Source organism: Zeus faber (assembly GCF_960531495.2).
Source record: "Zeus faber genome assembly, chromosome: 7".
Lineage (NCBI taxonomy): Eukaryota > Metazoa > Chordata > Actinopteri > Zeiformes > Zeidae > Zeus > Zeus faber.
Window position 1 is genome coordinate 8,278,100 of NC_137203.1, and position 14,431 is coordinate 8,292,530.

Sequence of the window (14,431 nt, forward strand, 5' to 3'; positions counted from 1 at the left end):
CCGCATGATTATAGTATTATTATTATTATTATTATTATTATTATTATACAGGGAAAAGGTTTCACTTTCTTTTTTATTTTTTTAAACTGCATCGGTCTTGGCTCTCCCACGATCATGGAGGAGCCAAGGCCGCCTCGTCGAAAACATTCCATCGAATTACCAGAAGTTAAGGGCGACAATCAGACTGTCACCGCGGCACAGGCCCGGGTCCAGTTCATCGTGGTTCCCACAGATTAAGAAACAGAAATTAAAATAGGAAGTGACCTCAGATTGAAACTGTGACAAAAAGACCAGAGGGCCGGTGAAGGGCCGTGCCGTTAAATGGTAAGAAACAGATCCCAGACACCTTGAGATGTTCACAAAATGGACCACATCTAGACTGCTTTTGTATTTGACATGGAAATTAGATATTAGACAGGCTGGAGCAGTTCAGTCACAGAGCCCTGGAGCCCTGAAGCCCCGCCCCGCTGCTGCACAGAGCTGAGCGGCCACGTGTTGTTTTAATATTACACATGTCCCGTGTCCAAATTGCACCAAATTGACAATGCACGACCTTGGGTCATTAGCAATACACCTGTTAAAAGTAAGGTAAATAAGATATCGGATCGGACAGAGGCAGATAGACAGACAGATAGACAGACAGCGATTCCTTCCTTTATAGTTAGAAGAAGTTAGAAGATTAGAAAAGTTAAACCATAAGGGTTGAATACGCCAATGGATTTGTACATGACATCATAGGGGGAGGAAACTAAAAGTGAAATTAAATAGCTAGCTAGCAACTTTATGAGCTATAGTTAAAGGCATCCGTAATTCATAAACACTTCCATGCCGATGAGAAGCAATGTTTTTCGAAGATTCCAGTTCAATTACTTGAACTTCTGGCGTTTTGAACAATCTGTGGCTTACTCTTTAAAGCTGTGTGAAGTCCTGTTACATCACTCCCGCTTGGATCTATTAAAGCACCTCCCGTATTTTAGGTCTAGGGTTAGGATCCTACTCTACTCACAGTTGTTTAGACGCACCCGACACTTTCTGCACGTCGCTTTGGACAAAAGCGTTGGACAATAGAATAGTGCCACAACTTATCGCCAAAGGCCTCCGATGACAGGGATTCTGCAGGTATCTGACAGTCAAATGTCATCTTTTAAGGCAGATTTTTGGAGAAAGCATCCCTCTCTTATCCAATAAAATATCGCAGGTGAGACAATGCAATGACTTCTAATGCCAAACGTAAGACTTTTTAGGAATAAACAGGCCTCCTGAGCAGACAGCAGAACAGCGGGTACACAGGTGGACGTTGGCAGGCATTCCTCTACCCACCTTCTTCCTCTTCTTCTTCCTCTTCTTCTCCTTGGCGGCCTGCGCGGCCTTGTGCTCGTACACCAGGTTGGTGAGGTTGGCCACATACTCGTCCGTCTGCTGCAGCAGGTACGCCAGGCGCTTGTCCTTCTTCTGATCGATGAGCTTTCGGTATCCCTCCTCGTCCTCCGCCTGCGAGGTGGAGGGCGGGCAGAGGTCAGCGCTCTAAAACACGACTAAAGGAACGGCAACGACTCAACTATCAGCCAATTATAAAGCTGTTGGGGAAACAAAGCATAACGAAATATGCCGTTTCTTTGAAGGGGGGAGCTTTTCGAAGCAAATGGAATTTGAAATTTCCAATTTAGTTTGCCTGGTGGCGGTAATGAATAAAGTTTGACTTTTTTTTCAAATAAAAATAAAACCCTGCCGAGAAATAAAAGAGTTTCAGAGAAGGGAAATTAGGCTGGATAGTTATTTGCTCTGCACGTCGTATTCATGGCTGCCAATCAACACGAGAGGCGTGGGCACGATTGATTAGAACGAGTAATGAAAGGAACTCTGCTGTGAATCTCACCCCTCTGCGAGAGGGATTTTATAAATAGATGATGTTTTGGCACAAAGTCTGTTTCAGTCTGTTTCATTGTTTCGCTCTTTCTTTGTTAACTGTTCATTTGGACAAAAATAAATAAATAAATAAAATTAATAATAAAAAATCACTTACAATATCACGTCAATCTGCAAAATGATATAGCATTATAGAATCGCAGCACACCCCAGTTGTAGTAGTGTTGTTTTCACAACTATCACACATCTCCCTATATTTGGATATAAATATTTTAAACATTCCCTGTAATTCCCCACTATATCTAATACTTAGTAAATCCTATCACGCGCTACAACAGATGGAAGATGAAACGGAGGGTGGTACCATCAGTCTCCTCATCCTCTCCTTCTCGATTCTCTCCGTCTCTTTCTTCTGCTCCCTCTCCGTGTTGGTGTGCCAGGTGACGATGGCCTTGGTGACCTTCTGCATTTTAGCAGAAACAGAGCGGTGGTACTCCTTGAAGTCCTTGGCGTGCTGCAGGATGCTGTTCAAGTACTCCTGGAGGACGACATCCAACAGATAACATGAGGAAAAAGTGATCATAGGATGACAAAAGAAGATAAGATACTTCAATCTGGGGAGGGGGAGAAGGCAGTGACGGAGAAAGTGTTCCCATTACGCACAATTGCACATCGCGTTTTTTGGTTTCGTATTATTAAAATAAATGCATGCATAATAAAAAAAACTGTATTTGTTTTCTTTGGATAGACAGTGAGCCGTTAATGCTGGATCACGGAGAACGGATCGTAAGTTGCAGGTGGGCGGATAATGTGTGTGCGGAAGGTATCTCCCCTTCACCAGTCAGTCAGAGTGCATTACAATAACATGATAAAACAGATAGAAATTTACAAAAACGCACAGGGACAACAGTTCAATGGGAAATTATAAATAAGGGGAGTCATAAATATATTTTTATCACAGCTCTCCGTTTTCCCCTATCGCACGGGGCAACGCGGAGTTCAGTTTTTCACCAATTTCTGCTCCGTCTGTGGATCGATTTGGATGAAACTTCAACCACAAGGTGTTTTGTGACATACGGCTCAAACAAGATGTCAACCGTGTTCGTAATTTCTGCCGTTCTTCTGTTTCAAATGTTTTTTTATTTCAAAATTCAGAGCTTTTTCCCGTAACAATATCAGCAGGGGAACCAGCCAACAGGGCTGGACCCCTAATAACAATCCAAGTAATTGGACAGTAACTAGGACCCCACGTGGTGTAGAACCCAGGGAGCAGCTCAGAAGCAACTTGGGGAAAGTTAGAGCGACTTAGTGCTTTGACTCCCTGAGCTTTACACTAAACCCAAACTCACAAACTAGGTTTATTTACAGCACAATCTTTCACTGCACCTTACAAAATTAAATTAAATTGCATAAAATTAACATCTGATTTGTTAAGGAAGCAACAAAACACGTAATCAGCGAATGGGACCACCTTCTAGGGCATGGTGGTGTGCACCACAGAAGCCCTGAACTAGGAAATATTGATTAATGAAGTGACATGGAGATTAAATCTAATTTGGAGAGATGTAATCCAATCTTTCCATGATCATTTGGTGTGTGCACATCAAAGCCCCAAATCCCGACGGTAATTTTTAAAAAGCCAATGAAAATTGTGAAAAGGAACGAGAAAGGAAGGAGAAGAGAGAAAACCGGAAGTTTACGAAAACGAAAAAATGTACCTGCACGAAGAAGAACTCCCTTCTCCGTCCACAACATAGACCGTATTCTAGCATCCCCCCCCACGCAGTATGGCATCCATGTTGGATTTGGTGTCAAGTATTGTGAGATATTTAGGCTGCAGGAGTACCACAAAACCACGTCCGGCTGTTCTCTCGTCTTAGGATTTGTGCTCCTCAAAGAGAGAATTTGTTATTTGTGTGTGGAGACTGAAAATCTGTACAGATAAATGTCAGTCATTACATGTGCGCTGCTCAACTGACCCTGGCCCTCTCTTAGGGCCCGGCTCATGAGAGAAAATCCAATTTGGGCGATTTGCACCTAACGGAAATAAAGGTTGCTGATATTATCAACAAAAGCCAAAGCAGCCAGCAGAGGAGGCCTCAGGAGAGGAGGGCTAGATGCATTGATAGGACTGAAATAAACTCCCGCCATTGTGAGAGAAACTCATCTGCCACCACAACCTCCTTTTAATATACCTTTCCCTAATTTACATCTGCTTTTTAGAGGCAGTGAAAGCGCCATATAAAAGTGACCCTTGCAAATGACACGAGCTTCAGTAAAATCAGAGTAATCGGTGAAATCAGCTGCAGTTATATTGCCATTATATATAATAATATATTCATATTATATAATCATATATACAATCATATCAATATATTAATTTTATTATTAATATATTGATATAATTATATCCCAACCATATCAAATGACACAGAAAATCCAAACAAATCAATTGACCAGAAGAAGGCAAAGGACAAAGAAAGTGAAGACAGGGGTAAAGGCGGATGTTGAAGGAATCCTGGGACGTGTAGCGTAACCCAGCCAACACCGACAATGTGGTGGATTCCCACCTTAATCCCGACAAGCCCCAACGCAATCCTTTACTCGGATCTGTCGGAGGAAAAACAATCACCTGGTGCTTCTGCCGGCGCTTCCTCTCCTGCTCGATCTTCTGCTGCTTCTCCAGCTTCTCCGTCATGCGCGCCTCCCTCAGCGTCTGCCGCTTGCTACGCTTGTAGGCCTTGGAGTTGAGCGCCGTCTCCAGCGTGGTGTCTCTCCTCATGCACGCCACCACATCCTGCCGTAGCTGCGGCCGTTTGGAAGACGGGGAAATCATTAGTAGTAGCCCTAACGATGGACACGTTCAGTATATTCCGCAGATCTTTTATAGAGTCCATTTTAACTTGCTTTGGGTTCACCTCTGAACTTCTAGAAGGTCTCAGACTCATCCCCATACGTACTACTTTCAAATCTAGGCTGAAAACTCTTATATCTGCAACTGCTTTCCAGTTAATCAGCCTATTTTAAAACTGTTTTGTAACCTTCTATCTTCCTACTCAGTTTCTATTTGGGCTACAATCCCCCGAATCCGTAACCCAGATCCCCAGATCCCGAGTGTGTGGCGCTGGGTTTGAGTCCTAACGACCAAAGTAGATGTAGGTTTGAGTTCTGCCGTGTTCAAGTATGTTTTCAACATTTGCACTTTAACCTATTCTCTCCTTGATTTTTACAACTTTTTACTCGTTTTTAAGCATTTTATTTCAAGGTTTTATCTGTCTTTGCTTTTATTCAATGTCTTCCATGCCTTACGTAAAGCACTTTTCTTTGTCCTTGTGTATGAAACGTGTGGTACAAATAAACTGGCCTTGCCTTACCTTGCCTAAATGTGCAAAACAAAAAGCTGTGCTGACCACCTTCTTTTAGAGAAATTTGGCCTCGGAGGTACAGCCTCCCCTGGGAATTTGCCTTTGTTCCCCGTGCAATAAATATGCTTAAATTGCACACTGCACAATAGCACTTTCCGGACGCAGCATTTCTCATGGTTGCATGCTGTGCATGACTAGATGCTTGTTTTATTGGGTCCTTCATGTCTTTCACGTACATCCTTATTGTTTGCGTTATTGCGCATCTTTTCTGCAAACTAGATTTCTCCTTGAGGAGCAACAAAGACCTGAACTGACATCTTCGCAACGCACCACGTGGCCCGACTTGAAGGCGAGAGGAAAAACAAGGATTCCCTTAAAGCAGCGGTTCCCAACCTTTTCGGACTCAAGGCGAACTTCAAAACCTCAAAAGTGTTGGCCCACATCCGACCAGAAGTATAACGGGAGCCAAACGATGCGTTCTCAGAGGACGTTTATTTGAACAATCATACGCATTCTCATACATACAGTGCACTAGTGGTAAAACAAAAAAAGAGTTGGTTTAAAAATACCCTTATATCCATGGAACTTTTGCGGAACATTAGTAACGGTATCTAGTAAGCGCTGTCTGCAGGGCGCAGTGTTTTGAACATAGCCTAACTACTAACGCCAGCGCTGATGAAACCAACAATAACAGGAGCACATTAATATTAACTCACCTCATGACAAGGCTGATGTTGCATGGCAGACACCAAATGCTTGATGTCTGGTTTAAGGGACGACACTCTCAGTCAAAGATGTGGCTCAACATTGTTTATTCCTGTATTTCGTCTTCAATGCCGCAAGCGCCAAAAAGCCAGTCTCACAGAGATACGTCGTCGCGGGAAGGCATCCGAAATCGCACAGCACTGTCGGACAGATTGGGACACTCAGAAGCAACATGAAGCCAAAGGTTTGTCAGGTACTTCTATGAGAAAGACAGCTCTGATGCTCTGTCGCAGAAGGGATCCACAGCACCGTCCTCCTCTTCTGCGCTCAGGCCTGCGAGGGTCTCGTCGCTGCGGCCGGCGAAGGAGGTTTTCCATCCAGCTGCACTGCACATCTGGGATGGGGAAGTATTCGCGCAGCTTGCTCTTTGACATGACGGATCACGGTGACGGGAAGCCGCGTTTCTTCCTTTGTCAAAAAATCCGACAGATTCTCAAGCGAGTCGAAGTTTGACCGGTCAACTCGCCCGGCCCAAATATCCATTTTTCTTATGGTCGCTTCTCATTTTATTCTGGACATTGAACATCCACTGCTTTTCCATGGAGACTGAGGTCGAGTCCATTTTACGGGGCTGAAAATGTCGGCCAGGTATCCAAATTTAGCCAGCCGCTCAAAATCACTGAAGCGATGCGCTGGTTCAAACTATGCGTCGAGAAAAAAAATGCGTCAAACTATGCGTCGAGAATGCACTGTTGGTGTTTTGTCTCGAGGTGACGGTGCAGTTTACAGGGCTTCAGAGCTACGTTCGATTAAATCACGGAACACACCCCACACAGCGGTGGCGGTTCGTCTTCCGTACCAGTCCAAAAAAATCCCAATGCTAAATATTCAGCGCTACACTTTCTCCGAACCTTTTTTTTTTTGTTTGACAGGCAGGACTATCCCACCGGGACATCGCTTGTGAATGATGTACCAATGGCTTCTGCCCTTTTCAGTGTGCCTGATGCTCGCCAACCATCCATTTTGATTATCACCTCAAGTCCAAAGATGTACAGGTGCACATCGATCGTGGTCCAGCTTGGTCGATCGATCAACGAACGTAGTATTTTTGAAGGTTTTAAAGGAAAAAATACCATGAAATTATTTTTTTTCCCTACATTTAAAAATGTCCCATAGGTCAGGAACTGCTGCCTTAAAGGGATTCAAATAGAAATGTCAAAGTAAATGTCAGAAATTGGAGAGGAGCACTTTCACAGAGGAGCACAGAGCACATTTCACACATGAACTTGGTGGTTGAACCTGGAGGAGGCAGCTTTGATGTTCTGATTCCTCACAATAATGAACAGTTTCCCTCCTGATAGAGAAGTCCACCACCACCATTGGGGTGCCGAGACACTCCGCTTCCACAGATGCGTGAATGGGGGGGACGCATTCGCCGTCCATCCTCTTCTCCTTTTAATTGCCTGATGCCCACCATGTGAACTTTATGATACCTTCCCTTTTTAATAAGGTAATAGCCAGGCTGGGCTGGTTATTACCGTCAATCAGGTGATTGAGGGTAATCAACGGTCATCGACACACATGCAAAAAAACGCATAATCGCTAAATGTTTTTATAAAACGTATAAAAGAAATCTATCTACCTTTCCTATAAATATAAATAAATAGTTTCATGTACGCTTAAACACCACACAATCTCTCTAAAACAAAGCCGACAGTACATCTCGCCGCAAAGACTGCACTGTCTTTCAAGTTTACAGTGCATTGCAAAGAGAGCATTGTTTTTAATCTCTCTTTTGCAGTAGACTATGTAATAATAATAATAATAAATTATTAGCTTATAATAATAAAGACTTATTTGGACTTGATCAATGACGATGTGTTCAGAATGCATATCACATGAATATTTAGCTCTTGCCCAGAAAATAAATCTGCTACTTTCTGCTTGTCTGGACTTCCTCTTCTCCTTTTTCCTACCAGCTAAATAAAGTCATTTAATCTGGAATATGCGACTCGTTCAAACACTAGTATTGTCACGTTATTCTCCTGCCGTGATAATAAAAACTTATATCGGGAAAGGAGTTATTGTCTTCTTTCTCCCGACTAAAACCACACAGTGGAGCCCATTTAAATATAGCTACTATTTGGGCTTATGTTATTGTATTTTATCCAAAGCAAGTCCAAATCGATATTTGGATTTTGAAAAAACAACAACAAAAAGAAAACACCCTGCTCTCAACTCCCCTCCGCATTTCTGCATCTCTCTGGGAGAAACAGTCCCCCCCACCTTCCAATCTTCTAATTAAAACAGGGGTCTGTCGAGTTGGGGACACCTCTTTTGATATCGATATCCAGCCGTTTTGTTTCCAAAAAAAAATAAAATAAAAATAAAAATAAATGATGCATATTCCGGACAGTAATAAGTGAATTTGTTGACTTTTAAAACACGCCCTTTAGTGAACAACAGCCTTTTTTGCCCCAATGGGAGAAACTCTAAAATGGCAAATGCTGTGGTCTACATTTTAACTTTAATGTCCACTACAGCCGCTCAAAGTGCTTCACCCAAACATTTAAACCCACGGTTATCAAAAAAAGCCTGCATCAAAATAATGTCAAATTTAGGAAAAGCAATTAAAGAAAAGCATATAAAATAATGAATAAAGACTGTATCTATGATGCATTTAATTTATTTTAGAAGTTAGAAGTTTAGATTCCTGTTGAGGGCAATGGAGAGATCAAAACATAACATTGATTTATTTAAAGCTGTGAATCTTCAGCCCACACTTTGATGAAGGCTGAAGGTGTGCCTGGGTGGTAGCCTTCACCTTGTATAGAACCTATTCTTTGCGGGCATGCCTTTAAAATACAGGATTTTCAGCAACGACTAATAGCTGGTTAAAGTGCCTTGGTGTTTTAAACCGTTCTGCCCTCCACCAGAGGCGTTCAAAGAACAGCTTTACTGCGCCGAGCACAGCGGGTTTGCGTCTCTCTAGTGCCGCTCTTGTTGGAAGGATTCTGCAAAAAGGGAAAGTGTGATGTGTGGGGCATCCTTGAGTACCTGGCGCTGGAAGTTGAGCAGACGCAGCGCCTTGAGCTCCACCGTTGCCTTGTTCCTCAGGTCGGGCGACAGCGACCCCGGCAGGCTCTCCAGCTCCTGGATGCGGTGGGCGATGCGAGCCTGCAGCCTGCGGAGTCCCAGCAGGGAAAACAAAAAACTGAGACTGCGGCATCAACAGCGGCATCGCGTCAGCAGGGTGGACCTGGGGTATTCATTTGTGTTAATTCTAAATGGGCTTAAAATTGACTTAATCCACTCCCCATTTTGAACTAATTTAAATACGGCAAAGTAATTATAGGTTTTGACAGAACGTTGGTCTGCTTTAAAAGTGAATTAAAATATAACACTTACGGCTGATGCTGTATGGAATCAATCACTATACCACACCAACTGGATAATGCACAGCCTAGAAACACTTTGCTCTGTTAAAGGCTTGAAACGTTTGCCCTATTGGGCTGCATTTAAGCACAGTGAGAAGCTGCAGCAGAGTGGTAAGTTTCTCAACATTATACATGATGGGAAGCAACATTTTAAAATGGCCTGGGATGAAAAACTGAGAACCTACCCTTGAACGAATGAAAGCTGATAAACGCAGCTTTGATCAGGCATGAATATATAAGAAATGTTTTGCCCGGAACAGGCGCCTCACAAGTTGAGGTGCAATGAGCCTCCATGATGACAAAGCTTGAGCTTCATTATGAATTAGCTACGGAGGAAATTTGTTCATCAAATAACCCCCGGGAAGCTCATCCTACGGTCCAAAAGCAAACCATTTACGCCCCTTTTTCTTTTTTTTTTTTTTTTTTTGGAATTTACAGTCCATTTATGCTATTTAAACACATGTACAAACCGGGGATCTTAAGATGTGCTGACTAACCGGCCTATTCAAAACATTCTCAAAACTTTACTGTTTTCCAAAATAGCCTATTCAAAATGTTCAAAATAAAATTAAAAAACAGCGGTATTGTGTTCCAAATGGGAGCGGTAGCGGGTGTCCGGGCGGTGCAAGGAGAGCAGTTGGGGGGCCTGCATGAATATGTCAATTAATGGGTCTCCCATGGCAAAATTTCCATATGCTGATGCCATGGTGAAATTTTTCTCAGAGCCAAGGAAGATAAAGTGCAGCAATGAATCATGCACACTGTGTTCATGATGTGCTAATGTTTTGCAAAGGTCATTGGCTTTTTTTAATGTGATAGATGCAGCTAATTAAGTCATCCTCTCCTTGTGATTACTTTGTTTATAAATTGCAAACCAGCTGCTGCGCCATTTGACCAAAGCCGACCGCACCAATATGCTCTCCGGCCCGCCTCATCTGATAAGGGCTTTTCACAGTAAGTGCGTAGCAACAGGCCTGAAAAAAAATCTAGGGGAAGCGCTGTGTATTCTCCCTCTGGTTTAGCAAATAGGTTTTATGTATATTGTCAATTTTTTCTTGTTTAATTTTAAGGGGTCTTTTGGTTTTTATCCCCAGTTATTTTTGGGGTTTATATATATATTGTTTTTTAACAGGGCTATTGTATATTGCGATATTTTTATTATACTTTACTGTTGATTTTTAGGTACATTGTATATTTTCACAGGTTTCCCATCCCCTCATTAACTTTGAGGTTTATTGTGTACTGTGTTCATCTATTTTTTCTATTTTTATTCTATTGCCTTGTTTCTTTTTTTTGCCTATTTATTTATGATGTGAGCTGCTGTGACACTGAAATTTCCCAATTTCCCAAATACCATAGTAGACCCATTTCTCATGTTACACCTTATCTCAACAATCTCTAACTCCAACTCCTCAAGATATGCCAAACTAGCACATAGTTGGAGAGACAAAGTCACAGTTTCTAACCGAAAAACAAGCTATATAACCAAAATCATTTGTAATATAGATAATATTGGGGGGAAAAAAAAAATCTTTGGTACTATTTGGCTGGTTTCCGAGCTACAGCTGGACATTGTCACAGCTTGTCACAAACAACAGTTTTTGAGTCAATAAAAAATATGTAATCATATTGCAATTTCATATTGTAATCAATATGAATTGATACTTACACAGCCGGGGTGGGGAAGAAAAAGTTAAGTTACTGTAAGTACAATCTTGATTCCCTAAGGTCAACATTTCCTTTTAACTTGACATTATTTACTTTTAACTTAATTTAATTTCGAAGTTGCAATACTTTCTGTCAGTTTGAGGACCCTGTAGCTCTCGGGGATGGGAGGTGTGAAAGCATAGGCCCAGGTTCAGCGTGGGGTCGTTTGCCAATGGAGTTTTAGTGTCCGATGGTTGTACTGGATGTATGTAGTGAGGTTTGCATTGCGGCATTGATGTTCTTGTTTATACAGTATATTACCGTTTAATTTTAATTCTGTTTATTTTTTTGTCCATTTAATGCTTTGTCATTAGGTGTATTGTACACTACATTTTTTTATCATCTTAAGGTGAATCTTTCTGGTTCACCACCCTTATATTTAATTTGTTTTTGTACAGTAGATAACATTTTTTTCCAGTACATTTTTTTGAGTCACTTTGATTTTATTGTTATTCTGTTATTTTTTATGGTTACATATTTTTTGGTTCATCATTAGGTTTAGTGTATATTGTCGTATTTAATTGTGTAGAGTCGACCATTTTATTATATATTTCCACATATTGCCATTTTCTTATTTAATTTTGTGATTGTGGTTTATTATTATTATTGCCTATTTTATTATGTAAGCTGTTGCTGACCTTGCGTGGTGCGTCGGTCGGTCAAGGTGGCCCAGATGAACGGTCATAAACATATGAGCCCCTTACACCACCTTGTCGTTTTTGTTCAACCTGCTTAAGTCATTCGGAGCCGGCTGAACAGACAAGAACACACGCTGGTCTCAGAGCCATGCTTGAGCCACCCGAGCAGTCAGGAATGATCTACGCCCGCTGAGGGGATCTGATCCAAAGAAGAAGAAGAAGAAGGAGTGAACGTCGGCCGCCTCAAGAGCCAAAAGTGGATCAAAGGTCCAACACCTCTCCGCCACCCCCCCTCTTCACCAGTGCCAGATCATGATTGGCTACAAAGAGAGGTAGAGCACAGGACCGGAGAGAACGGCTGGATCCACACGGCACTGGACGTTCCTTCCAAGGAACAAACAGATCTTCCTACAAGCCACCGTTACATTTTCGGGTCCATTGATAATTCTTATTTCCCAGTTTCCCATTCAATGACTGTTTTTACAACACACACCCGCCTTAGTGGGAGGCAGCCCACCGCAAATAAAGATCCCAGCCCTAAAATCAGTCGGTGGTTGTTCTTCTTCCACATGTTATTATTTTAAGAACATGTGGGATTAAAGGAAATGAATTTAAGAGGTCTGCACACAAACATTGCCGAAACCCACAGAATATTTCTGATTTGGAATTTAGAACATAATACAGATCAAAACATTGTTCAGTTAGAGCTCCAATGACCCTATTATCCTTATTATCATTATCCTATCCTTATTTTATTACATTTTTTTTATCTCTCTTTTTGACTTGCACTGTGTTATGACAACTTCTGCTGCTGTTGTATTTGTAAAGCAATATTGAATTGTGACTCAAAAAATTTTGGTGAATGAGCTCATAACAAAACCATCATTTTAGTTTTCTAAATGCACCAAACTGAACATGTCCAACACACGGGTCTCTCTTCTGTTATGGATTCCGCTACAGAAAAGTGAGTAATTCCTCATTGCAGAGCTTTGGTTTTCCCAGCTTGCAGCCGTGTAATTGTAACTGGGTAATTGAATCAGGATCCACACTCAAATCCCTAATCGTGTTAGTGGCCTCTGACTGGGGACACAAATGATCCGCCACCCGAGGAGGAAGAGGCGCCGGGGCTTGCTGACCTGAACTCCCTCTCCTGCAGGATCCCCACCGGGTCCAGCCCCTGCGGCTTCTGCACCGGCGTCACGCGGTTCTGCTTCTGCTGCAGCTGCAGCATAGGGGAGCCCTGCGGTCCGGGGGGCTGGGCGCCCGCTGGGGGGCCTCCTGGCAGGGGCCCGGGTGGCGCCAGGGGAGCCAGCGGGGCCGCGGGCGACGGACGCCCGCCGGGGCCGGGGCCGGCGGGGGCGGGGAGCTGCGGCTGCTTCAGAGGAGGGATGCCCGGGTTCTCCCCACTCTGCCCTGAGACACAGAAACACAAACACACATCTGTCAGCGAGTCGGTTAAGACGCTCAGTGGTGCAGTGCAGCGGGTTTTGAAACTGTGGCCCATGACCCCAGTGGTGGGCCGAAGGGGTGGGTCGTGAGGGGGAATCTTTACTACAGTAGGTATTAATAAAAAATAATAAGTAAAACTATTTTTTTCTGTTCTAACATTATATACCGTCATTATTAATGTTTGACAATGTTATGATTTAATTTAATTTATTGTCCTTTTTAAATTTATTTAATTTACAATTAATTTATTTTAACTAATTTAATTGATTTTTTCGTTTCTTTTTTCTTGTTTTCTTATTATGTTAAAACATTTGGGGCACCTCTGGTACAGGTGGTTCCACAGCCTTAACAGTTAAAACCTACTGGCCTCTGTACAGCAAACACCTGGTCAGATTTCTTTTGTCCGGCGCTGGGAGCCCAGCAGGCAGAGAGCGCCCCCTGCCGGTAGACCAGGATTCTGAAAAACAATGCTGTGAAAACATATATATTCCACATGCTAGCTTTTGAGCTTACAAACCGAAGTCAAATTCATTTGTCTCCACAAGAGGCTTGTGCTTCTAAAACGTCATGAATTCCAGCGGCGTGGAACCCAGTCGACCCGATGCGATTGAATACACCTTCCATTGTCAAAGGAAGTTAATTTGGTTTTAGAGTGCTTTGATTAAGTACAACAACAAAAAAACCTAATCAAAATTTTTCAAAGGCACATAGAATTGTTCTGCCACTTTCACCCCTTCAACTAGCAGTAAAATTATCCCAGTTCACTGCTACTGTAACGTCTCTTCCATTTCCATTCATAGTATAAAAGCAGAGTTCATTTTATGTGGCCTTTGGACATAGTGCCTGGAAGGGCTAGTACACAGTGACTATAGATGCACAGAGTTACGGATTTCTAGATTCATTCAGAAATCATTTGGAGTCAATATTATGAGAACATTGTGATAAAATGAAAATGATAATGATAAATTGCTATATATTGGTTAACACTGAATGGTTCATAATAATGTTTACTCCTGTGCAGACTTGTTTTATATTTCTTTACTCATATAGTTATGTATGGCAGGGCACATTTGAGGACAATTTAAAAAAGCCTTTTTTAGATTGGTACACTATTGATAACTCTTCTAGTAATACGTCACACAATAATGTAAAATTATTGTTATCTTGTTAATGCCAATACAATACATTATTGCCGATAACAAGACAATCCATCCAATCGAAAGCCTGGAGTATTTTTCCTTTGGAACCCACGGCTCGACAGCAC

At 42.2% G+C, this 14,431-nt stretch overlaps 1 protein-coding gene across 2 annotated transcripts in view; it reads right to left on the reverse strand.

Moving 5' to 3' along the window:
* The window catches only part of smarca2 (SWI/SNF related BAF chromatin remodeling complex subunit ATPase 2), an 87,117-nt gene that overhangs the window by 63,276 nt on the left and 9,410 nt on the right, over window positions 1–14,431 (reverse strand). For both annotated transcript variants that reach the window (XM_080004441.1, XM_080004440.1), the window contains exons 7-11: window positions 12,855–13,131; window positions 8,994–9,120; window positions 4,499–4,672; window positions 2,231–2,404; window positions 1,321–1,491 (exon numbers count right to left, since the gene is read on the reverse strand). In XM_080004441.1, coding sequence (XP_079860567.1) covers window positions 1,321–1,491; window positions 2,231–2,404; window positions 4,499–4,672; window positions 8,994–9,120; window positions 12,855–13,131 — 923 coding nt within the window. The remainder of the gene's footprint in view (window positions 1–1,320; window positions 1,492–2,230; window positions 2,405–4,498; window positions 4,673–8,993; window positions 9,121–12,854; window positions 13,132–14,431) is intronic.